This window comes from Elephas maximus, chromosome 27, assembly GCF_024166365.1.
Source record: "Elephas maximus indicus isolate mEleMax1 chromosome 27, mEleMax1 primary haplotype, whole genome shotgun sequence".
NCBI classification, from domain to species: domain Eukaryota; kingdom Metazoa; phylum Chordata; class Mammalia; order Proboscidea; family Elephantidae; genus Elephas; species Elephas maximus.
This window is the reverse complement of record NC_064845.1, coordinates 27,987,495-28,014,783: the sequence shown is the minus strand read 5'-3', so window position 1 is coordinate 28,014,783 and position 27,289 is coordinate 27,987,495. Positions and strand designations below refer to the sequence as shown.

Sequence of the window (27,289 nt, the reverse complement as noted above, 5' to 3'; positions counted from 1 at the left end):
CTCACACCTCCCAAACCACAGAAGAACAGCTCTCTCGGCAAAAGCTAAGTACTTGCGTTTATTTTACCGTATCCCCAAGCCACCAAGACAGCTTCAGTGGCCATTGATTTCCCTGGGCCTGAGATAGGTCCTGATGCACACCCTGAGCCATTCTCCCGGCCTTGGGGGAAAAGATAATCTGCCAGCTCCACTAACCTGGGGAGCTCAGGACAGAAGCGGCTCCTGTCCAGGCACAAATGGTCCGTGAACTTTGAATACCTTTAACCCCTGCATGGAGCTGTGTGGGCCCATTTCAGATTAGGCCCTTGTTGGTAGACCGCAACGGTGCATCTGCTTGAGATCTGACTTTAACAGTCTCAGCTGCGTGGTGGAGAGGTGGGTTTTTGATGTTTGACAACTCTTTGCCTCTTAAACAGGGTCTTCACCTACCTACATCAGGGGCCTGAGGACTGGTGGCTCCACCCATGTCACCTAGCCACCCATGGCAGGGGTCCAAGGGTAAGTGATGCCTACCAGTCCTTACAACCAAAAGCATTGGGTGCCTGTGGTCCAGCTGCAGAACCCACCGAACTCTGCGTTCTAGGGAACAGGGACACACTTTCCTCACAGACACTCGGGGGACGGCTGGCAGCCCCCTGCCTTGTTCAGAGCATGACCCCCTTCTGCAACCAGATACCTGTGCCTACACCAATCTCCCCTTCCCCTCAAAGACCAAGGTTGTTCTGGGGACTTCACTCCTTTCAAGCCAGCTAGGAGTGGAAAACACAATGGAGGAGCTGCATGGGAGTTATCTTGTTGAGTTTGTCTCTCTTCCCTAGAAATGGATCTCAGTACCTCCCACTTCCACTCACATTATGCGGGCTAGAGCTATCCACACAGACTGCTGGGCAGCCAGGAATCTCTGTTGTACAAGGCTGACTCCAGCCCAACCAGGAAGACAGCATTACGTTTGTTGTTTTCGTTAGGTGCCGTCAATTCTGACTCACAGAGACCCTGTGTACAACAGAATGGAACAATGCTATCCTGGGCCATCCTCACAATCATTGCTGTGTTTGAGCCCACTGTTTCAGTCACTGTGTCAATCCATCTCATTGAGGGCTTTCCTCTTTTTTGGTGACCCTCTATTTTTCCAAGCATCATGGTCTTCAGGGGCTCAACCCTCCTGATCATATGTCCAAAGCATGTGAGATGAAGTTTTGCTATCCTCACTTCTAATGAGCATTCTGGCTGCATTAGGTTTAGAGCAAGAAATTTGGGATAAGACACAAGCACAGTAACCTTGCCTTAGTTACTTAACAACTCTGAGTCTTGATTTCCCCATCTGTAAAATACCCTGCCTTCCTCTGAGGGTCATTGCTGTTATTGTTGTTAGGTACTGTTTGCATCCCTGCTTTCAATTCTTTGGGCCATATGCTTAGGATTGGAACTGCTGGCTCATATGATAGTTCTGCATTGAACTTTTCTGAGGAACCACCAAACTGTTTTCCACAGCGACTATGGCATTTTGCATTCCCACCAGTAATGAACGAGGGTTCCATTTCTCCACATCCTTGCAAACACCTGTTATTTTCCTCTTTTTTTTTTTATTATAGCCATTCTAGTGGGGGTGAGGTCGTATGTCTTTGTGGTTTTGATTTGCATCTTTTTTTAATGACTAACAATGTTGAGCTAGCACCAGCAGAATTTTAGGATTCGTCATCGGTAGTAAAAACAAGCTCATCAGTTCATTTGAAGAGAGACAGAAATAAACCTCCAATAAGCTGAGCATAGAATACGAACTGAAAGAGAAAGCAGGTGACTGGCATACTGGCACCAAAGGCAGTGTACTCTACCTGGGTCAGGGTCAAAGCTGAGGTCCTCATTATACGCTGTAACCTCCCCTTCACTGGAAAGAGCACCCATCTCCCTCAAACATCATGTCTACAAAATTCACCTCAAAGAACAGCCATCTAGTTATTTCAGAAAAGAGAATGGATGAATGAACCATGGCTCGTGAGGTCAATAAAACCAATGTTCAAGTTTTGGGTTGTGAATACAATCTCAAAAGGACAGGATTTAAGAAAATCCATACTTATTAGAAAGTTCCAAGTTTTAGAAGAAACTGATTTCAGAATAACTTTGACATGCCTTCTGTGCCAGCCCTGAAGTATACTGACTAATTAACCAACATTCACCCCTACCTTCAAGGTTTATAATTACTGGATATTGATCAGGTTTAAAAGTCACATGTATGTTTCCAGAATCCCACCCATGTGTGTAGGCTAGGTTTACATGCAACGAATTAGAAACTATGAAGTTATGGGGAATTTTAATTGAATCATGATTTCAACTTCAGGTTCAATTAACCAACTTATGCAACCCAAAATTCAAAACCTGTATTATGATGCTTAATTGTTAGGTTACATCCCACCTTCTCCCCCACTACAAACGCAAAAACACACACACACACACCCCTAGCAAAGTAACCACAACCATCCCTCAGTCTCCACAAAACCCATTATTTCAACCTTACGTAAACAATTTGGCTTTCACAATTATTTTCTTTGAGCTTCTCTTTGACTGAGATCTCACAAAGCCTCTCAAGATCCTGTAGACTAGAGGCTACACACTGCTAGTTTGCCAGCTCCATTATTTCACCTCCTCCAGGAATTCCCAGAGACAGCAGTGCCACCTGCTGGTAGGGAGGGCACAATCTGCTTTCTGGAAGCCTATGGGTGACAAGAATGGCAGCCTAGACTTCTGTCTTTAGGAGCCTTTCTTTTCTAGAGCACATCATAAGTATAAGCTACCATCTGAGATGTGTAACCTACACAGGAGCCTCCACTGTGACTTGCAGCTCGTCTGGAAGCCATGTAAAGCAAAGCCAGGCTGGCCAACGATGAGGCACTTCTGCCTGGAAATGCCTCCTCGATCTTGCAAATGCAAAAGCCTCACTGAATTCAACATTTCCTGGTTCTCCTTTTCCCCCACTGTTTCAGTATCAGATAACAGCACTCCCAGCCCCTACCTGTAGCTATGCTATCTAGCTCTACCTTACATCCTAAGGAAGGTGCTCAGACCCCTCCCAATGTGAAGGCTCTTACATGTACACAATGTGACACAGATCCTTCTCAAAGGACACTACTGCTTAGGCATGCTGGTCGGACTCTAATCTTTCATTCTCTCTCCATCCTCCCCGTGCCTAACCCAGGGGACAGAAAGGACAGGAAGGAAATGATTTTGTTATTGTTTTGAAAGTAACACTAGTGAGCTTTCATTGATTCAGAGAGTAAACCCTTGTGCTATAGGTCACTGATACATGCTGCGTCCCTCAAGATGCACTCAGCCTGCCGATCTTCCTGGTTTCCCTTCCTTAACCTGATCAGTGTTTTTCAACCTTTTCACAGCCCCTTCCATAGGTGAACGTAAGAACTGCACGCCTTTTGTGTAGTTTTCACAGGCAATCCCCAGTTACAAACGTCTCACTAACATGCAATCTGTAGTTACAATCTAATCCCCATAAAGCCTATTTATATTAAAAATTTGAGGTATATACAATGGCTCGTAATAATAAACAGGTGCTACTTTGCAAAGAGCATTAAAACACTCTTATTATCACCATAGTATCATGTTAAAGATATTTTAGTGTACCTGGGAATGATTCTTTAATGTTTTTTATGTCTACAAAAGGAACACTACGTGCTAAGACAAACATTTGGTTAACTAACATTAGATACAAACCGTACCTAACTGTTCCGGCTTATGTACAAATTCAACGTAAAGACAGATTTAGGAACGGAGCTCCTTCTTAATCCGGGGACTGCCTGCATGACAAAAATGACATTATTTTTTTTAGATCTCAAAGCATATACTTTTTCAAGTTATACCACCTCTCTCAAACTTCAGAATTCCTTCCCTCACCATCACCAATACCAACTTAAAAATTTTAGACAAAATTTGAAGTTATTACCAATAATTTGCTTTGTGTTCCAAACTATTAGCCGACAACCTGTATTTCACTTTACTAGGGACAGTTGTTCCCAACGAGCTTGAGCTTCGCTGCAACTTCTTTTACTTCCATTCACCTCAGAGTTCTCATCTCTCTAACAGATCCAAGTGCTCCCTCTTCAATTTTTTTTTTAACTTGCCAAGCTAACTGATTGCCTATCAAGTATAGACATTTTGCCAGTATGCAAGGGTGGGTTAGCCAGTAAGCAAGGTGTACAACAGGGTTAATTGTGTTTACTCACGAATCAGTAGTGAACAATTTCACAGGGGTTTCATCACATCTTTGATGTGGTGAAAAACAGGTAAAATTTTGACTACAGATTAGTAGGTACGCACAAGTAAACCCGTGTGTACCTTGCTTATTGGATAAACCATCTCTGGAGTATGTCTTACATGTTTGAAAATCACAGTGTTTCCTAAAGAAACAAATTTGTAGGGAGAAGAGGAATAAAAGGGCTTGGAAAAGATATCAGTGTGTCTCCAAGGAATCAGGTAAATATAGATCTTTGTCAATCTCATGCCAGAATAAATTCTAAGTGGATTACATTCAAACTCCAGAATACAGTAAAACTAACACTAGTGAACCACTGGAAAACTGAAGGGACCTTTTATGTTTCACTATAAGGATGTACACTATGCCCTTCCTATTGCAGGTCTGCGGAAATGGAGAAGAGAGGTAGGGGATACCCTGCAGTTTTAATCTGCTCTGAAACTCCTGCACACACCTCCCCTTTTCAAAGCGTAGTTTACAGGAGATATTCCCTCCCCGCACATCCCTCTTCTGCCAGCCAAATGGTCTTCTTCAAACACACACTTTTCAAAGAACTGAAGAAGTCTGAAGAGGCTTAATTTAGACCCTGCCTTCCTCTCACAACAGCCCAGTAACATGCAGAAAATAACTAATTTCCCTCTTCAACAGCCCCTAAAAAACCTCAGTTTACAGTGACCCCCCCCCCCCGCCCCCACAAAATCCTGTCTTCTTGAACAAGAATCTCAGTGTGCTGATCTGGTCTGCAGTTCACTGCATGCACTTCCTTCCTCACAATTTACCAGTCACCAGTTAAGCGTCTCATTTAGACCTGCTCCGCCAGCGCCCAGCTGCTTAGAACATTTTTACCCCTGTAACGAATCTCTGGGTTCCTTCAGGCCCCTCAGAGCGCCCAACTGCGGGGAACCTGGGACCTTCAGCCCACTCAGAGAGCCCAACTGAGGGGAACCTGGGCCCTGCAGCCCACTCAGAGCGACCAACTGCGGGGAACCTGGGTTCTTCAGCCCACTCAGAGCGCCTCACTGCGGGGAACCTGGGCCCTTCAGCCCACTCAGAGCGCCTCACTGCGGGGAACCTGGGCCCTTCAGCCCACTCAGAGCGACCAACTGCGGGGAACCTGAGCCCTTCAGCCCACTCACAGCGCCCAACTGCGGGGAACCTGGGTCCTTCAGCCCACTCAGAGCGCCTCACTGCGGGGAACCTGGGCCCTTCAGCCCACTCAGAGCGCCCAACTGCGGGGAACCTGGGCCCTTCAGCCTACTCAGAGCGCCCACCTGCGGGGAACCTGGGCCCTTCAGCCCACTCAGAGCGCCCAAGTGCGGGGAACCTGGGTTCTTCAGCCCACTCAGAGCGCCCAACTGCAGGGAACCTGGGTTCTTCAGCCCACTCAGAGCGCCTCACTGCGGGGAACCTGGGCCCTTCAGCCCACTCAGAGCGACCAACTGCGGTGAACCTGAGCCCTTCAGCCCACTCAGAGCGCCCAACTGCGGGGAACCTGGGTCCTTCAGCCCACTCAGAGCGCCTCACTGCGGGGAACCGGGGCCCTTCAGCCCACTCAGAGCGCCCAACTGCGGGGAACCTGGGCCCTTCAGCCTACTCAGAGCGCCCACCTGCGGGGAACCTGGGCCCTTCAGCCCACTCAGAGCGCCCAACTGCGGGGAACCTAGGCCCTTCAGCCCACTCAGAGCGCCCAACTGCGGGGAACCTGGGCCCAGGCCTCGCCTGCAGGTCCAGCGGGCAAAGAAGCTTCTCCGGGCCGCACTCGGGCTCGGTCCCCGGGTCACGCCGCCCCCACCCCGCCCGCACCAGGGAAGAGGGTCTAGGACCACCTCAGAACCTGGGATCCCGGGGTGGGGTGGGGGACTGGCGTGTGAATCCGCGCCCAGCCCCGCCAATCCTGCTCGCCCGACCCGGCGAACGTGCGATGGGACCGGCAGCCCGGCGGCGTCGCTCACCTCGGAAGAAACGCTCCGGCTTCCGCCCAGGGTTCGGGAATAAAAAAAAAAAAAAAAAAAAAAAACCCTGCCACTCGCGCACGCGCACTAGGCTCTCGCGCCTTCGCCCCTCAGGTCCACGCGCCAGACCCTCCGACCAGGCTCTGGCCCGCCCCGGCCCTGTCCGTCCAGGGCCAAGAGAGCCAATCCGCTCGCACGGGAGGCCCAGCGCCAGTCACGTGGCCACAGCAGCCAATCACCAAATGGCCCTTGGCCACCTGCTCCAAAGTCCCTGGGGCTGGGCTGCTACAGCTCTGAGAGGGTGCAGGACGTGCGCGGAAGACTGAGTCTTCCAGTTTGGGGACTGATTGATCATTTGCTACATCTTTTAGTTTCTAAAATCCTAATATGAATAGACATGACCTGGGTACCTTGTTAAAATGCAGATTCTGATCCAGTAAGTTTGGGGTAGGGACCTGAGAGTCCACCTTTCTAACTAGCTCCCAGGTGGTGGTGATGATGCGCCTGGTCCCAGGACGACCCTCGAGGAGCAAGATTTTAAGGAAATCTGTCAGAAAGCGTCGGTTTTACACCTGCCCCATGTTATTTTAAAGTTTTGAGACCTCTTCCTCCAGTGAGGCAGAGCATTCCAGTGACTGACTAAGCAGGGGGTGTCCTGGTGACGCTCATGGTTTGGGCACCTGCTGAAGGAAAAAACCCGCTAACCAAACCCACTGCTGTGGTGTCGATTTGGACTCATAGGACCCTACAGGACAGAGAAGAACTGTCCCATAGGGTTTCCAAGGCTGTAAATCTTGAGGGAAGCAGACTGCTTTGTCCCAGGAGCAGCTGCTGGATTGGAACCCCTGACCTTTCACCGCTGTGCTGTGTTTAATTCCCACACCAACCACCCACCCTTAGGCTAAGGCACAACAACCTATGCCAACTTGGGGTTGGGGTATGGAAAGTAGAAATGGAGACTGTATGATCCTTGGAAATAACAGGACTGTGTTCTGAAATATTGGGCATGTGTTTCTGAGTGGCAGCTGGACCAGACTCTGGCATAAAGTCCCCCCCTACTTTATGTAATTTACAGTCTGTCATACAACTACAAGGGCAAGTTCAGGAAGGGCACTTGGAGTATAGGATAAACATGCAGTGACCTGATGCTTGCAGTGTAAGCTAGAGTGGTTGTAGACTAACCCGCCTTAAAACCCACTGCCGTCGAGTCGATTCTGATTCATAGCGACCCTATAGGACAAGGTAGGACTGCCCTGTGGAGTTTCCAAGGAGCACCTGGTGGATTCGAACTGCTGGCCTTTTGGTTAGCAGCCATAGCAAACCTGCCTTAGAAGTCTTAAAAATTTTCCCAGATGCTCTTCTGTAATTCCAGAGTCAGGACGTCAAGAAGCCCATTGCCTCTAAAATCTCTCAAACTTGACCTGAACTTAGTGTACAGAGTGGCCGTCTAGAAGCTTTGTGGTTCAGCATAGCCAAGTTCTTATTACCCAGTGTTGTACTGATGTGGCTCAAGAGTCTAAGTGCTAAATTGTCTAAAACCTTCAGACCAGGTGGTGTGATATTCCACCACATTGCTTCAAGCAGTTCTCTCTCACTATTCATCAAGGGGACTAAACTGCCACTTAGAGAGAACTTCATCCTTGTCAGTGTGTCTTAGTGCTAGAAGTGAAGCCCAGTGAGTAACCTTGGACATTGTTCATCACATTGCTCAGTATCAGGGCACGCATACCACAAAATTCAGAGTTTCTGGGAGCACATTAAATCAAGTATAGCACCGGTTCTGGTTATAGCAGGAATAAACAGATGTCCAAGCAAGAAAAACACATTTGAAGTCTCAACGAAAATCTCCTTTGCTGTCTTCTAAGGTCGCTATGAGTCGGAATCAACTTGATGGCAATGAGTTTGGTTTGGGTTGGTTTTAGCATTAAACTGGAGGAGTCCTGGCGGCTCAGTGGTAAAGTGGTCAACTGTTAACCAAAAGGTTAGTGGTTTAAATCCACCAGCCGTTTCATGGGAGAAAGATGTGGTGACCTGCTTCTGTGAAGGTTACAACCTTGGGAACCCTGTGGGGCAGTTCTACTCTGTCGTATAGGGTTGCTATGAGTCACAATCAACTCAGTGGCAATCGGTTTGATTTTGGGTTTATCATTAAATCAGTGGTTCTCACGCGTGGCTGTACAGTAAAGGTTTTTGAGGGTATAGATTTTGGGCCCCTGTGCCCAGAGATTCTGATTGGGGTGAGGCGTGGAACCTGCGTAGCTATAGGTTTAAAAAGCTCCGCAGGTGATTTGCTATCCAGCATGTGTGAGAACACCTGCATAAGTTCCTACATCAATGGAGTCATTCCTTCCCAAGGAACAGTCAGCTCTGCAACACAGAACACTAACAACATGAAGCCTGTGAAAACAGAGGGCATTTTACACACAATATGTGAGAAAAGATAAGAAAGGCCAAAAATAACTCATAGGAAATAAATACACCAAGGACAGTTCAGCGGTACAAATTGGAAAGCCAGGTCCATAATTCAGTTTCATTCCAGTTGATTAGCTAAATATTTCAAAAAGAACCTGTTATCTTTGTTAAGCATGCCAAGCTGACCAGCTCTCTAGTGATATCTTCACTTATTCTCTGCCCCTCTTACCAAAAGAAAATTCCTGGTTGAATATCATTAACAGTTATTCTCTGAGGCTCTTCCCAAAGTGTGTAACAGAGTCACCAGGGGTACTTGTTAAAATGCAGATTCCCAGGACCCACCCCAGAGCCTCCTGTTACCTCTCTCATGTAACAATCCTGAAGTCAGTATTGGTTAAATGGGAGTCCAAACTGGACCTCCTGATAGAAAGCATCCACACATAGGCAAGGCCTCAAGTAGAAGACCTATGCTATTAGTTTGCCATGCTGGCTAAATAAAGGAGGGGCATTCCGTTTTATAAAACTCCAGGAGATTCTCAGTTCTCTTTACTGGGATTGTATGAAGTTCTGTCATCATTATTACTATTTTTCATAAGACATCGGGATGCTGTTGTTGCACAGAGTTTTTCTACGGAATGATGTGTAATGCAGTGGAGCTTGACTCAGTTTTTAACTCAATTAGTGAGGTCCCCTCAGAATGCTCTGCTAACAACAGCCATCTTTTTCTAAAGTGACTTTATTTGTGACACCAAAAATACGGAAGCCCAATGCATGAGCCTTCAAACTAGCTTCTTTCTAGCTCTGACGCTTTAAAAAATATATTTCACAGCATCCAAATGGGGGAAGAATACTTTTTGCCTTGTAAACTTGTAGCTCTATCTATTGGGTAAAATAAGGACAGATTTCACTGATATTTAACTAGCATGAATAATGTGAACTTTTAACTAGGAAAAAAACATTTGTTTTTCTCTTTACACGTGTCATCATTATAAAGAGAGGGAACAGGAAGCAAAGAGATGCTTACCTGAGGATATGAATTTGTAAAAAGGACATCCAGGCCCTCATTCATTTTCTGTTTCTCGGTCTACTTGCCTCACATACATAACTCGACTATTCTGTCTCAGGAAATGGCTATGTTAGGATGTGATATAAACCCCGAGTGATCGCAAGCACTTTTCTTCCCCCCCAGAAATTGCTGAACAAGAGATTGATTTATATCTTATCTCTTTCTATATTTGAAAAGAAAAGAAAGAGATAAGATATAAACACCCCACCAATTTGCCAAGTCCCCAGAAATCCGCCCATTGGTCTGTTGTGAGCAAAACCTCTGTAGACTCCTTTATAATTGCTAATTACATTTTTATCTCTCTAGCAATAAACAGCTTCTCTAAATGCAATTGATTTCATTCACAAAGACTCACAGGTTATCCAAAAATTTACTCTCTAACATTTTATACCTATGTGTCTGTCTTTTGGAAATGCTGGTGGCGTAGAGGTTAAGTGCTATGACCGCTGACCAAAAGGTCTGCAGTTCAAATCCACCAGGAGCTCCTTGGAAACTCTATAGGGCAGTTCTGCTCTATCCTGTAGGGTTTCTATGAGTCAGAATCAACTTGACACCAAAGAGTTTTAGTTGTGTTTTAATAACTGTTGCTTTTTTTTTTTTTTTTTGTCATCCAGTGTAATCCTGTACAGATTTAGATTTAACCTAACACACAAGGTATAGCTTAAAGTGATTTTCTTCATGGTCTCTATAGGTTGTTACTTTTTAAAAAAATATTTCAGACTTAAGGAATGTGTAGGTAATATGCAAATAGGACCACCACTTCTGATTGATAGAAACAGGGAAGAATTTTTGCAAGAAGTAATGCCTTAACTGAATTCCAAAGAACTAGTAAGAGCTTCCAGCCAAGGGTATTCCAGGCCTGGGGAACAGGCCATATAAAAAGCACGGAAGCATGAAACACTGGGGAAGAGAAAATAGTTTAACTAGGTCTGAGAGGAGGACAGGGTGAAATGATGATTGAAAGGTGGTGTTGTTGTACTTAGGTGCTGTCAAGTCAATTATGACTCATAGTGACCCTAGGTACAACAGAAAGAATATTGCCCAGTCCTGTGTCACCCTCACAATCATTGTTATGCTTGAGCTCACTGTTGCAGCCACTGTGTCAATCCATCTCATTGAGGGGCTTCCTCTTTCTCCCTGATATTCTACTTTACCAAGCGTGATATCCTCCAGGGACTGGTCCCTCCTGATAACATGTCCAAAATAAGCAAGACAAAGTCTCGCCATCCTTGCTTCTACGGAGCATTCTGGCTGTATTTCTTTCAAGGCACATTTATTCCTTCTTCTGGCAGCCTGTGGTATATTCAATATTCCTCGCCAACACCATAATTCAAAGGCATCAGTTCTCCTTCGGTCTTTCTTACTCATTGTCCAGCTTTCACATATGAAGTGATTGGAAACACCATGGCTTGGGTCAGGCATACCCTAGTCCTTAAGGACTTTAAAGTGACATCTTTGCTTTTTGACACTTTAAAGAGATCTCTTGCAGCAGATTTTCCCAGTGCCGTGCATCTTTTGGTTTTTTGACTGCTGCTTCGGTAGACGTTGATTGTGGATGCAAATAAAATGAAATCCTTGACAACTTCAGTCTTCTCTTCCTTTATCGTGATGTTGCTTATTGGTCCACTTGTGAGGATTTTTGTTTTCTTCCTGTTGAGGTATACATCATACTAAAGGCTGTGGTCTTCATCAGTAAGTGCTTCAAGTCCTCTCACTTTCAGCAAGCAAGGCTGAGTCATCTGTATATGGCAGGATGTTAATGAGTCTTCCTCCAATACTGATTCCCTGTTCTTCTTCGTATAGTCCAGCTTCTCAGATTATTTACTTAGCATACAGATTAAATAAATATGGTGAAAGGATACAACCCTGACACACACCTTTCTTGATTTTAAATCATGCAGTACCCACTTGTACTGTTCTAAAGGCTGCCTCTTGCTTTATGTACAGGTTTCTCATGAGCACAATTCAGTGTTCTGGAATGCCCACTCTTGCCAATGTTATCCATAAATTGTTGTGATCCACACAGTCTAATGCCTTTGCATAGTCAATAAAATACAGGTAAACGTTGTTCTAGTATTTTCTGCTTTCAGCCAAGGTCCATCTGACATCATTCCACATCCCCTTCTGAATCCAGTTTGAATTTCTGGCAGCTCCCTGGCAATGTAGAGCTGCAACCATTTTTGAGTTATCTTCAGCAAAATTTTACTTATTACAATATTAATGATATTGTTCAATAATTTCTGCATTCTGTTGGATCACCTTTTTTTGGAATGGGCATGAATATGGATCTCTTCCAGTCAGTTGGCCAGGTAGCTGTTGCCAAATTTCTTGGTAGAAATGAGTGGGTGCTTCCAGCATTGTATCTGCTTGTTGAAACATTTCTATTGATTTCCCCTCAACTCCTGGAGCCTTGTTTTTCACCAATGCCTTCAGTGCAGCTTGGACATCTTCCTTCAGTACCATTGGTTCTCGATCATATGCTACCTCCTGAAATAGTTGAATTTTGACCAGTTATTTTTGGTACACTGATTTTGTGTATTCCTTCCATCATCTTTTGATGCTTCCTGCTTGTTCAGTTTTTTACCTGTAGAATGCTTCAATATTGCACCTTGAGGCTTGAATTTTTTCTTCAATTCTTTCACCTTGAGAAGTGCTGAGCTTATTCTTCCCTTTTGGTTTTCTAACTCCAGGTCTTGCACATTTCATTATAAACTTTACTTTGTCGTCTTGGATGCCATTTGAAATCTTCTGTTCAGCTCTTTTACTCATCATTTCTTCCATTTCCTTTAGCTACAGGATGTTCATGAGTAAGTTTCAGAGTCTCTTCTGACATCCATTTTGGTCTTTTTGTTTTTTGTCTTTTTAAGGACCTTTTGCTGTCTTCATGTATGATGTCCTTTATGCATGATCCTACAACTTATCTGCTCTTCATTCATTAGTGTTCAATGCATCAAATCTGTTCTGGAGATGGTCTCTAAATTCAGGTTGCCTAAAAAAAAAAAATTTTTTTTTTTTTTTTTTTTTATACTCAAGAGTGTACTTTGGCTCTTGTGGACTTGTTTTAATTTTCTTCACCTTCAACTTGAACTTGCAGATGAGTAATTGATGGCCTGCTCTGCAGTCAGCCCCAGCCTTGTGCTGACTGATGATACTGAATGTCTCAGTTGTCTCCACATACGTAGATTCCACATATGTCGATTTTATTCCTTTGTATTCCATCTGGCAAGGTCTACGTGTGTAGTCATCATTTATGTTGCTGAGAAAAGGTATTTGCAATGAATAGTTTACTGGTCTTGCAAAATTCTATCATGCAATCTCCCACATAGTTTCTATCACCAAGGCCATATTTTTCAACTACTAATCCTTCATGTGTGTTTCCAACTTTCTCCTTCCAATCACCAGTAATTACCAATGCATCTTGATTGCATATTTGATCAATTTCAGGCTGCAGAATTGGTAAAAATCTTCAATTTCTTCATCTCTGTCATTAGTGGTTGGTGTGTAAATTTGAATAATAGTTGCATTAATTGATGTTCCTTGTTGTTGTTGTTGTTGTTAGGCGCTCTCGAGTCAGTTCCAACTCATAGCAACCCTATGCACAACAGAATGAAACACTGCCTGGTCCTAAGCATCCTTAACAATCATTCTTATGCTTGAGCTCATTGTTGCAGCCACTCCGTCAATCCACCTTGTTGAGGGTCTTCCTCTTTTCCAATGACCCTGTACTCTGCCAAGTATGATGCCCTTCTCCAGGGACTGATCCCTCCTGACAACATGTCCAAAGTATGTAAGATGCAGTCTCGCCATCCTTGCTTCTAAGGAGCATTCTGGCTGTACGTCTTCCAAGACAGATTTCTTCATTCTTTTGGCAGTCCGCGGTATAATCAATATTCTTCACCACCACCACAATTCGAAGGCGTCAATTCTTCTTCAGTCTTCCTTATTCATTGTCCAGCTTTCACATGCATGTGATGCGATTGAAAATAGCAACCATGGCTTGGGTCAGGCCCACCTTAGTCTTCAAGGTGACACCTTTGCTTTTCAACAATTGAAAGAGGTCCCTTGCAGCAGATTCACCCAATTCAATGCGTCTTTTCATTTCTTGACTGCTGCTTCCACGGCTATTGATGGTGGATACAAGTAAAATGAAATCCTTGACAACTTCAATCTTTTCTCTATTTATCATGATATTCCTCATTGGACCAGTTGTGAGGATTGTTTTTCTTTATGTTGAGGTGCAATCCATACTGAAGGCTGTGGTCTTTGATTTTCATTAGTAAGTGCTTCAAGTCCTCTTCACTTTCAGCAAGCCAGGTTGTGTCATCTGCGTAATGCAGGTTGTTAATGAGCCTTCCTCCAATCCTGATGCCTGTTCATCTTCATATAGTCCACCTTCTCGTATTATTTGCTCAGTGTACAGATTGAATAGGCATGATGAAAGAATACAACCCTGACGCACACCTTTCCTGACTTTAAACCGATCAGTATCCTCTTGTTCTGTCTGAACAACTGCCTCTTGGTCTATGTAAAGATTCCTCATGAGCACAATTAAGTGCTCTGGAATTCTCATTCTTCGCAATGTTATCCATAATTTGTTATGATCCACACAGTCGAATGCCTTTGCATAGTCAATAAAACACAGGTAAACATCCTTCTGGTATTCTCTGCTTTCAGCCAGGATCCATCTGCCATCAGCAATGATATTCCTGGTTCTACGTCCTCTTCTGAAACCGGTCTGAATTTCTGGCAGTTCCCTGTTGATGTACTGTTGCAGCTGTTTTTGAATGATCTTCAGCAAAATTTTGCCTGTGTGTGATATTAATGATATTGTTCTATAATTTCCACATTCGGTTGGATCACCTTTCTTGGGAATAGGCATAAATATGGATCTCTTCCAGTCAGTTAGCCAGGAAGCTGTCTTCCATATTTCTTGGCATAGATGAGTGAGCACCTCCAGTGCTGCGTCTGTTTGTTGAAACATCTCAATTGATATTCCATCAATTCCTGGAGCCTTGTTTTTCGCCAATGACTTCAGAGCAGCTTGGACTTCTTCCTTCAGTACCATCGGTTCCTGACATATGCCACCTCTTGAAATAGTTGAATATCGCCTAATTCTTTTTGGTATACTGACTCTGTGTGTTCCTTCCATCTTCTTTTGATGCTTCCTGCGTCGTTTAATATTTTCCCCATGGAATCTTTCACTGTTGCTACTCGAGGCTTGAATTTTTTCTTCAGTTCTTTCAGCTTGAGAAAGGCCGAGCGTGTTCTTCCCTTTTGGTTTTCCATCTCCAGCTCTTTACACACGTTCTTATAATACTTTACTTTGTCTTCTCGAGAGCCCCTTTGAAATCTTCTGTTCAGTTCTTTTACTTCATCAATTCTTCCTTTTGCTTTAGCTGCTCGACGCTCAAGAGCAAGTTTCAGAGTCTCCTCTGATATCCACCTTGGTCTTTTCTTTCCTTCTTGTTTTCTCAGTGACCTCTTGCTTTCTCCATGGTTGATGTCCTTGATGTCATTCCACAACTCACCTGGTCTTTGGTCACTAGTGTTCAATGCGTCAAATCTATTCTTGAGATGGTCTCTAAATTCAGGTGGGATATACTCAAGGTCATATTTTGGTTCTCGTGGGCTTGCTCTGATTTTCTTCACTTTCAGCTTGAACTTGCATATGAGCAATTGATGGCCTGTTCCACAGTCAGCCCCTGGCCTTGTTCTGACTGATGATATTGACCTTTTCCATCGTCTCTTCCACAAAAAAAAAAAAAGATTTTTTTTTTTTCTTTATGTAGTCAATTTGATTTCTGTGTGTTCCATCTGGAAAGGTCCATGTGTATAGTCACCATTTATGTTGGTGAAGGAAAATGTTTGCAATGAAGAAGTCGCTGGTCTTGCAAAATTCTATCATTCGATCTCCTACATTTTTCACACATTGTTCATCACAAAGGCCATATTTTCCAACTACTGATCCTTCTTCTTTGTTTCCATCTTTCGCATTCCAATCACCAGTAATTATCAAAGCATCTTGATTGCATCTTCAATCAATTTCAGACTGCAGCAGCTGATAAAAAGCTTCTATTTCTTCATCTTTGGCCCTAGTGGTTGGTACGTATATTTGAATAATAGTCGCATTAACTGGTCTTCCTTGTAGGCATATGGATATTATCCCATCACTGACAGCGTTGTACTTCAGGATAGATCTTGAAACATTCTTTCTGACAGTGAATGCAATACCATTCCTCTTCAAGTTGTCATTGCCAGCACAGTAGACTATATGATTGTCCAATTCAAAATGGCCAATACCAGTCCATTTCAGTTCACTAATGCCTAGGGTATTGATGTTTATGCATTCCATTTCATTTTTGACAATTTCCGATTTTCCTAGATTCGTACTTCATACATTCCAGATTCCGATTATTAACGGATGTTTGCAGCTGTTTCTTCTCATTTTGATTCATGCCACATCGGCAAATGAAGGCCCCGAAAGCTTTACTCCATCCACATCATTAAGGTCCACTCTACTTTGAGGAGGCAGGCCTTCCCCAGTCATCTTCTGAGTGCCTTCCAACCTGGGGAGCTCATCTTCCAGCACTATATCAGACAATGTTCCACTGCTATTCATAAGGTTTTCACTGGCTAATTCTTTTCACAAGTAGACTGCAGGGTCCTTCTTCCTAGTCTGTCTTAGTCTGGAAGCTCAGCTGAAACCTGTCCTCCATGGGTTACCCTACTGGTGTCTGAATACCAGCGGCTAGCTTCCAGCATCACAGCAACACAGACATGTGGGGGCTACCTCATTTAGTCCCTCTTTATTGATTATTGTCATCTTTCACATAGTGACATCACTGATTCCCTGTTTTCAGCTTTTTTTCATCTTAATTTTTGTGCTTTCCCTATCTGAGTTGATGTCTGAATGCTCTGTTCTGTGTCCTAGTGCTCTGTTGATATCTAACATTATTGATTTTCTAACTAGAGAATTCCCTTTATTATTTCTTGTACTTTTGGTTTGGTTTTTGCACATTCCCTAAGCTTGTGTTTATCTGGAAATGATTTCATTTCGCCTTCATATTTGAGAGACAGTTTTGCTGGATATATGATTCTTGGCTGGCAATTTTTCTCCTTCGATGCTCCATATATGTCCTCCCACTGCATTCTTGCCTACATTGTGTCTGCCGAGTAGTCCGAACTTATTCTTATTCATTCTCCTTTCTAGATGATGATGTTGCTTATCCCTGGCTGCTCTTAAAATTTTCTCATTATCTTTGGTTTTGGCAAGAATGATGATAATATGTCTTGGTGACTTTCTTTTGGGACCTACACTGTATGGGGTTCTAGGATAGATATCCTTTCATCTTTCACTCTGTCAGGGAAGTTTTCTGCCAACACACCTTCAACAATTCCCTCTGTATTTTCTCTTATCCCTCCCTGTTCTTGTATGCAAATCACTCACAAGTTATTCTTCTTGATAGAGTCTGACGTGATTCTGCATTCCACCTCCTCAATTCTGTTACTCTGACTTCCTATTGTGTTGTCTAATTCTATAATTTTATTGTTAATCTTGTCAATTTCTGAATGCTGTCTCTATGGATTCTTGCAGCTTATTAATTTTTCATAACGTTCTTGAATAATCTTAATTTCTAAACTGCTTTATCTGTGTGTTCCTTGGCTTTTCTGTATATTGCCTGATGTCATCCCTGATGTCTTCATGTGTTCTGTATATTAACCTTTTGTATTCTACATCTGGCAATTCCAGGAATACATCTTCCTCCGGGAGAGTCCTTGATTCTCTGTTTTTGGGAGTTTGCTGAAGCCATCACAGTCTGCTTCTTTATGTGATTTCATATCAACTGCTGTCTCCGAGCCATCTGTAAGTTCTTGTAATAATTTATTTTATGTTTTCTCACTGTGTCCTAGCTTCTTGCTTTCTTTTGTTTCAAATGTCCCCAAATAGGCTACTAGAGTGTGCTAACTTGATTATTGGAGCCTTTTTATTTTTGAAGCACTAATGTCCTGTTACCAGATGGTTAGAGCTGTTACCAGTTATATAAGCCTAAGAGTCCATTCACTATTCTTGTGTGGATTCAGCTCAGGTGTCCTGACAGTCGGTCACCTAGTGTGTGGTGTAGGCTCTCACCTACTATCTTAGAGGGGTAGTGATAATGGTTGTATGCACTGGTTTCTGGTAGCAGCAGGGGGTCACACTCTGAGGATGGCAGGGTGCTGACAGTCTTCCCCCAAGTGGCAGTGAGGAAGGAGAGTCTGTTCTCTAGAGTGCTCTGGTGGGTGGGCTCTTTAGCTGTACCTTAGGCACCCAGTGCTTATCCCTGTAAAGACTGGTAGGTACCACTATCCTCAGACCCCTTTCATGAGTGGCTAGGTGGCATGGGTGGAGCCTCAGCCCTCAGGTCTCTGCTGTGGGTAGGTGAGGGCTCTGTTTAATAGGCAGAGTGGTTTCAGACCTCCAAAACCTGCCGCTCCACCACACAGCTGAAACCATTACACTCAGATCTCTAACAGATTTGCCCATGCATTATAATAGCCACCTGGATCCATGTAGGGGTGAAAGCCAAAGTCTGTGGATCACTTATGCCTGGACTGGAGCCACTTCTGCTCTGAGCTTTCAGTTTAGGGGAGTTGGGAAAGTATTTTCCCCATGTTTGTTAATTGGCTCCATCTCCCAGGCCTGGAGAATGGCTCAGAGAGAGTGCGACAGGTTCTATCTCAGGCCCAGGGAATTCACCAGCTAATGAAGCCTGCAAGGGCAGAGGCGGGAGGGATCAGATAGACAGGACAGAGTACTTTCAGAAGAAAGAGCTATTAGATCCATGTGGTAAATTAGACAAAATCATCTATCTTATACCGAGAGTGCTCTTTTATCACAGATTCCAGGATGCGTGTAGCCTGTGTGCACTGGCTGCTACCCACCAAGATTGCCCCAGGGGGTTAGGGCTGCATTCCGTGCTTGCCTTCTGCCGCTAAAGCAGCTGTGTCCTAAACTCCACAGCCAGATCAGCAGCTGACACACCAGGGGATCGGGGTGCTGGCACTTCATTTGCCTTTTTTCACTGAAGCAGCTGCTTCTAAAATGCTGTGGCCAGCCCTGCTGTAGACACACCACAGAGTCAGGGGTGTGCCACTTAGCTTGCACTCTTTTGCTGAACCTGCCGTGTCTCAGGAAACCACCATCAGCCCTGCGACACTTGCACTAGAGAACGGTGCCGAGGAATCGGAGCTGAGGTGCTGCGTGGGCTCGGCAATTCGTCACTGCTTCTGCACTGTCTCTTGCTCCTCTGTCACTCAGATCGATTCCTTACTTCTGTGCTTGATCCTCAGGGTTTGTACATTGTCATATATATAATCGATTCACTTGTTTTCTCGGGTCTTTTTTGCAAGAGGGTTCAGGGGAAGCTTCTGACTAGTTAGCCATCCTGACCCCGCCTCCTGAATCTGAATTTGAGACAGCACAAACAGGGGAACCAGCCCTAGCCCCCAGAATTGACCTCGGGGGAAGCCCAGCCAGTGCACGCAGGCAGCGCAGCAACGCAGCTGACAGGAGAAGTCACCAGGAGGCAGTGACTGGTTTGGGAGCCTGGACTGCGGCATCCCAGCCTGGGAACCTTGGCACTGGGCTTTGGACTGGGAGCAGAGGAACTGTCCACGGCTTCTGAGACAGCACAAACACAGGACGCAGGCCTGACCCTTGGGGGCAATCTTGACCCAGCCAATGCACACAGGCTACACACCCCTTGGGAATCTCAGATAAAACAGTCATCCCCAAGCAAGATAAGTAACTTTATCTATATTCCAGGGTGCTACCCTTTCCGATTTTTCTGATCCCTCCCCTCCCCTTCCCAAGCAGCTTCATTAACATTGGAATTTTCTGAGCCAGAGAGTGAAGTGCTCTGCCGTTTTTTTATCTTTTGGTCTTTTCCTAACCCATCCTCCTGGCCAGACAGAAGCAGCAACAAAAAACCCAGGGACCAAAAGTCCTTCCCTGACTTCCCGAAACTGGACTAAAAATACAGAACCAGCACCAGCCAAGCATATGAGATCCACAGTCTTAGGCTTTTATCCCTACAGGGAACAAGGTGGCTATTATAATGCAAAGGCAAATCTGATAGTGATCTGACTGTAATTGTTTTAGTGGATTACTGGAAAAACAAGTTTCCCAGGTCTGATATCTCTGCATATTAAACAGAGCCCTCACTGACCCACATCGGGGACCTGAGGGCTGAAGCTCCCCCCAGACCACCTAGCCTCCTGCCTTAGGGGTCTGAGGATGGTGACACCTACCAATCTGTAGAGGTGCGTGCATTGGGTCCCTAAGGTACATCTGCAGAGCCCACCCACCAAAGTGCTTTAGGAAGAGAGACACACCTACCTCACTGGCACTGGTGGGAAGCCTGTCAGCATCCTGCCCCCCCTGGAGTGTGACCCCCCTCCTGCCACTAGAATCTGGTGCACGCAACTATCACCACTACTCCTCTAGGTGGATAGGTGACAATCTGCACCAAACACTTGGTGAGCCAAAATCAGATTCTACTCAAGAATAGTGAATGGACTCTTAGGCTTCTGTATCTGGTAACAGCCCAAACCAGCTGGTAACAGGACGTAAGTGATTCAAGGGCTACAATAATCAAGACAGTGCAATCTAGTAGCCCATCTACGTATATTGAAAGAAAACAAAACAAGATAAGACTCAGAGAACAGATATAAAATAAATCATTACACTTTCTTATAGATGGCTCAGAGATAGCAGTCAATATCAAACCACATAAAGAAGCAGACCATGATTGTTTCCACAACTCCCCAAACTAAAGAATCAAAATCTTTCCCAAATGCAGATACACTCCTGGAATTGCCAGATGCAGAATATAAAAAACTAATTTACAAAATGCTTCAAGACATCAGGGGTGACCTCATAAATGAAATAAGGAAATCTACAGAAAAAGACATGGAAGACACTGATAAAGCAGTTGAAGAAATCAAAAAGATTATTCAAGAACATAGTGGAAACATTAATAAGCTGCAAGAATCCATAGAGAGACAGCATTCAGAAATCCAAAAGATTAACAATAAAATTACAGAACTAGACAACGCAATAGGAAGTCAGAGGAGCAGACTCGAGCAATTGGAATGCAGAGTGGGAGATCTGGAGGAAGAGGGAATTGACACCAATATATCTGAAAAAAAATCAGATAAAAGAATATAAAAAAATAAAGAATCCCTAAGAATTATGTGGGACTCTACCAGGAAGAATAACTTGCGTGTGATTGGAGTTCCAGAACAGGGAGGAATAACGGAAAACACAGAGAGAATAGTTGAAGATCTGTTGGCAGAAAACTTCCCTGACATCAAGAAAGACGAAAGAATACCTATCCAAGACGCTCATCGAACCCCATTTAAGATTGATCCAAAAAGAAAATCACCAAGACGTATTATCATCAAACTTGCCAAAACCAAAGATAAAGAGAAAATTTTAAAAGCAGCCAGGGATAAAAGAAAGGTCTCCTACAAAGGAGAATAAATAAGAATAAGTTCAGACAATTCAGCAGAAACCATACAGGCAAGAAGGCAATGGGATGACTTATATAGAGAACTGAAGGACAAAAACTGCCAGCCAAGGATCATATATCCAGCAAAACTCTCTCTCAAATATGAAGGTGAAATTAAGACATTTACAGATAAACAGAAGCTTAGAGAATTTGCAAAAACCAAACCACAGCTACAAGAAATACTAAAGGAAATTGTTTGGTCACAAAATCAATAATCTCAGATACCAACACAACACAAGGTCACAGAACAGAACATCCTGATATCAGCTCAAATAGGGAAATCACAAAAACAAATTAAATTAATTTTAAAAAGAAAAAAATGCTCAAAACAGGGAATCATTGAAGTCATTATGTAAAAGATCACAATAATCAAAAAGAGGGACTAAATACAGGAGGCATAGAACTGCCATATGGAGAGGAAAACAAGGCGATATACGACGATACAAGTTAGGTTTTTACTTAGAAAAATAGGGGTAGATATTAAGGTAACCACAAAGAGGTCTAACAATTCCATAACTCAAAATAAAAACCAAGAAAAACATAACAACTCAACCAACATAAATTCAACTACTATGAAAATGAGAAACACACAATTTACAAAGAAAAACGTCTCAGGACAAAAAAGCAAATGGAAAAAGGAAATTGTCAACAACACACAAAAAAAGGGATCAAAATGACAGCACTAAACACATAGAAACACATACTTATCTAAAATTACGCTGAATGTAAATGGACTAAATGCACCAATAAAGAGACAGAGAGTCACAGACTGGATAAAGAAACATAATCCGTCTATATGCTGCCTACAAAAGACACACTTTACACATAGAGACACAAACAAACTAAAACTCAAAGGATGGAAAAAAATATATCAAGCAAACAAGAAGCAAAAAAGAGCAGGAATAGCAATATTAATTTCTGACAAAATACACTTTAAAGTTAAATCCACCACAAAGGATTAAAGAAGAACTCTACATAATGATTAAAGGGACAATTGACCAGGAAGATATAACCATATTAAATATTTATGCACCCAATGACACGGCGGCAAGATACATAAAGAAAACTTTAACAGAACTGAAAAGTGAGATAAACACCTCCACAATTACACTAGGAGACTTCAACACACCACTTTCCAAGAAGGATAGGACTTCCAGTAAGAAGCTAAATAGAGACACGGAAGACCTAATTGCTACAATCAACCAAATTGACCTCACAGACTTATACACAACACTCCATTCAACAGCTGCAAAGTATACTTTTTTTTCTAGTGCACACGGTACATTCTCTAGAATAGATCACATATGAGGTCATAAAACAAACCTTTGCAGAATCCAAAACATCGAAATATTACAAAGCATCTACTCAGGCTACAAGGCCATAAAAGTGGAAATCAATGACAGAAAAATCAGGGAAAAGAAATCAAATACTTGGAAACTGAACAATACCCTGCTCAAAAACAACTGGCTTATAGAAGACATTAAGGAGGGAAGAAAGAAATTCATAGAATACAATGAGAATGAAAACACTTCCTATCAAAACCTCTGGGACACAGCAAAAGCAGTGCTCAGAGGTCAGTTTATATCGATAAATGCACACATACATAAAGAAGAAAGAGCCAAAATCAGAGAACTGTCCCTACAACTTGAACAAATAGAAAGCGAGCAACAAAAGAATCCATCAGGCACTGGAAGAAAATAAATAATAAAAATTAGAGCTGAACTAACTGAAATAGAGAACAGAAAAACAATTGAAAGGATTGACAAAGTCAAAAGCTCGTTCTTTGAAAAAATTAACAAAATTCATAAACCATTTGGCAGACTGACTAAAGAAATACAGGAAAGGAAACACATAACCCGAATAAGAAATGAGATGGGCCATGTCACAACAGACCCAACTGAAATTAAAAGAATCATGTCAGATTATTACAAAAATTGTACTCTAACAAATTTGCAAACCTAGAAGAAATGGATGAATTCCTAGAAAAACACTACCTACCTAAACTAACACAATCAGAAGTAGAACAACTAAATAGACCCATAACAAAAAAAGAGATTGAAAAGGTAATCAAAAAACTCCCTCCAAAAAAAGCCCTGGCCCGGACGGCTCCACTGCAGAGTTCTACCAAACATTCTGAGAATAGCTAACACCACTACTACTAAAGGTATTTCAAAACATAGAAAATGATGGAATACTACCTAACTCATTCTATGAAGCCACCATATCCCTGATACCAAAACCAGGTAAAGACACCACAAAAAAAGAAAATTACAGACCTATGTCCTTCATGAACATAGATGCAAAAATCCTCAACAAAATTCTAGCCAAGAGAATTCAACAACGTATCAAAAAAATAATCCACCATGGCCAAGTGGGATTTATACCAGGTATGCAAGGTTGGTTTAATATCAGGAAAAGCATTAATGTAATCCACCATATAAATAAAACAAAAGACAAAAACCACATGATCTTATCAATTCATGCAGAAAAGGCATTTGACAAAGTCCAACACCCATTCATGATAAAAACTCTCAGCAAAACAGGAATTGAAGGAAAATTCCTCAACATAATAAAGGGCATCTATACAAAGCCAACAGCCAATATCACTCTAAATGGAGAGAGCCTGAAAGCATTTCCCTTGAGAACGGGAACCAGACAAGGACGCCCTTTATCACCGCTCTTATTCAACATTGTGCTAGAGGTCCTAGCCAGAGCAATTAGACCAGACAAAGAAATAAAGGGCATCCGGATTGGCAAGGAGGAAGTCAAATTATCCCTATTTGCAGATGACATGATCTTATACACAGAAAACCCTAAGGAATCCTCTAGAAAACTACTGGTACTAATAGAAGAGTTTGGCAGAGTCTCAGGTTATAAGATAATCATACAAAAATCACTTGGATTCCTCTACATCAACAAAAAGAACAACGAAGAGGGAATCACCAAATCAATACCATTCACAGTAGCCCCCAAGAAGATAAAAGACTTAGGAATAAATCTTACCAAAGATGTAAAAGACCTATACAAAGAAAACTACAAATACTAGTGCAAGAAACTAAACGGGACCTACATAAGTGGAAAAACATACCTTGCTCCTGGATAGGAAGACTTAACATAGTAAAAATGCCTATTCTACCAAAAGCCATCTATACATACAATGCACTTCCGATCCAAATTCCAATGACATTTTTTAATGTGAGGGAGAAACAAATCACCAGCTTCATTTGGAAGGGAAAGAAGCCCCGGATAAGTAAAGCATTACTGAAAAAGAAGAAGAAAGTGGGAGGCCTCACTCTACCTGATTTCAGAATGTATTACACAGCCACAGTAGTCAAAACAGCCTGGTACTGGTACAACAACAGGCACATAGACCAATAGAACAGAATGGAGAACCCAGATATAAAATCCATCCACATATGAGCAGCTGATAATTTGACAAAGGCCCAGTGTCAGTTAATTGGGGAAAAGAGAGTCTTTTTAACAAATGCTGCTGGCATAACTGGATATCCATTTGCAAAAAAATGAAACAGGACACATACCTCACACCATGCACAAAAACTGACTCCAAGTGGATCAAAGACTTAACATAAAGACTAAAACGATAAAGATCATGGAAGAAAAAATAGGGACAACGTTAGGAGCCCTAATAATAAAAAATAATACAAGGCATAAATGGAATACAAAACATTACTAAAAATGACAAAGAGAAACCAGATAACTGGGAGCTCCTAAAAATCAAACACCTATGCTCATCTAAAGACTTCACCAAAAGAGTAAAAAGACCACCTACGGATTGGGAAAAAATTTTCAGCTGTGATATCTCCAACCAGCACCCGATCTCTAAAATCTATATGATTCTGTTAAAACTCAACCACAAAAAGACAAACAACCCAATCAAAAAGTGGGCAAAGGATATGAACACGCACTTCACTAAAGAAGGTATTCAGGCAGCTAACAGATACATGAGAAAAATGCTCTCGATCAGTAGCCATTAGAGAAATGCAAATTAAAACTACGATGAGGTTCCATGTCACTCCAACAAGGCTGGCATTCATCCAAAAAACACAAAATAATAAATCTTGGAGAGGCTGCGGAGAGACTGGAACTCTTATACACTACTGCTGGGAATGTAAAATGGTACAATCACTTTGGAAATCTATCTGGCATTTTCTTCAAAAGTTAGAAATAGAACTACCATACACCCAGAAATCCCACTCCTCAGAATATAACCTAGAGAAATAAGAGCCTTTACACGAACAGATATATGCACACCCATGTTTATTGCAGCTCTGTTTACAATAGCAAAAAGCTAGAAGCAACCAAGGTGTCCATCAACGGATGAATGGATAAATAAATTACGGTATATTCACAAAATGGAATACTACGCATCGATAAAGAACAGTGACGAATCTGTGAAACATTTCATAACATGGAGGAACCTGGAAGGCATTATACTGAGTGAATTTAGTCAGATACAAAAGGACAAATATTGTATAAGACCACTATCATAAGATCTTGAGAAATAGTACAAACTGAGAAGAACATATACATTTGTGGTTACGAGAGGGGGGAGGGAGGGAGGGTGGGAGAGGGGTTTTTACTGATTAGTTAGTAGATAAGAACTGCTTTAGGTGAAGGGAAGGACCATACTCAACACAGGGAAGGTCAGCTCAACTGGACTAGACCAAAAGCAAAGAAGCTTCCTGGATAAACTGAATGCTTCGAAGGTCAACGGAGCAAGGGTGGGGGTTTGGGGCCTATGGCTTAAAGAGACTTCTAAGTCAACTGGCAAAAAAATTCTATTATGAAAACATTCTGCATCCCACTTTGAAGCTTGGCGTCTGGGTTCTTAAATGCTAACAAGCGGCCATCTAAGGTGCATCAGTCGGTCTCAACCCATCTCGATGAAAGGAGAATGAAGAACACCAAGGTCACATGATAACTAGGAGCCCAAGAGACAGAAAGGGCCACATGAACCAGAGACTTACATCATCCTGAGACCAGAAGAACTAGTTGGTGCCCGGCCACAACCCATGACTGCCCTAACAGGGAGCACAACAGAGAACCCCTGAGGGAGCAGGAGGACAGTGGGATGCAGACCCCAAATTCTGCATAAAAGGACCAGACTTAAAGGTCTGACTGAGACTAGGAGAATCCCGGCAGTCATGGTCCCCAAATCTTCTGTTGGCCCAGGACAGGAACCATTCCCGAAGACAACTCATCAGACATGGAAGGGACTGAACAATGGGATGGAGAGAGATGCTGATGAAGAGTGAGCTACTTGTATCAGGTGGACACTTGAGACTGTGTTGGCGTCTCCTGTCTGGAGGGGAGATGGGAGGGTAGAGAGGGTTAGAAACTGGCAAAATTGTCACGAAAGGAGAGACTGGAAGGAGGGAGCAGGCTGACTCATTGGCGGAGAGTTAGTGGGAGTATGGAGTATGGAGTAAGCTTGTGTGTGACAGACTGACTTGATTTGTAAACTTTCACTTAAAGCACAATAAAAATTACTAAAAAAGGAAAGTAGTTACCTGCAGAGAATGGTACGGCTTTGCTCCTAAATCCTGCAGATCTGTGCAGTGATTCACCAAAAGGGCCTGTCCTGCAAAAGAAGGATGAAGAAAAAGGCATTGGCCACATCAACGGCTGCATACCAGGTACCAGGAGATGTGTTAATTTGCAGTTCACTCCTCCAAGGAAACTCCTCTTCCAAATGATTGGCTGCTCACATCAGATCACAAAATGGAGGCTGATTACATAATTTCTGCCAAACCCCTAAGAATCATGGCCTAACCAAACTGACACATAACATTAACTATCACAGTGGTGATGAAAATGTTATGAAGTGGGTACTGATGATGGTTGAATAATATTGTAAAAGTATATAAAGCCAGTATACTACACACTTAAAAATTATTAAAACAAATTTTATGAGAAATCTACCAGTTAAAATAGCATAAACTATGAAGTATAAAGTGATCTGGAAAAATATTACCACAAAACCAAAGAAATTCCCGCTCAGGTGAGTTGAAGAAAGGGTGTGTTTCTG

The 27,289-nt window shown here is 42.9% G+C and overlaps 2 protein-coding genes across 2 annotated transcripts in view; both read right to left on the bottom strand.

The window, feature by feature from the left end:
- Positions 1-9,691, bottom strand: part of LOC126068250 (collagen alpha-1(X) chain-like) — a 112,055-nt gene extending 102,364 nt beyond the window's left edge. The window contains exons 1-2 of the mRNA XM_049870696.1: positions 9,647-9,691; positions 5,835-6,210 (exon numbers count right to left, since the gene is read on the bottom strand). Of these exons, the coding sequence (XP_049726653.1) occupies positions 5,835-6,210; positions 9,647-9,691 (421 nt within the window). The remainder of the gene's footprint in view (positions 1-5,834; positions 6,211-9,646) is intronic.
- Positions 1-26,805, bottom strand: part of LOC126068313 (ral guanine nucleotide dissociation stimulator-like) — a 497,494-nt gene extending 470,689 nt beyond the window's left edge. The window contains exons 1-2 of the mRNA XM_049870813.1: positions 26,772-26,805; positions 3,726-3,803 (exon numbers count right to left, since the gene is read on the bottom strand). The gene's annotated coding sequence lies outside the window, so the exon portion shown is untranslated. The remainder of the gene's footprint in view (positions 1-3,725; positions 3,804-26,771) is intronic.
- Positions 26,806-27,289: the final 484 nt, after the last annotated feature.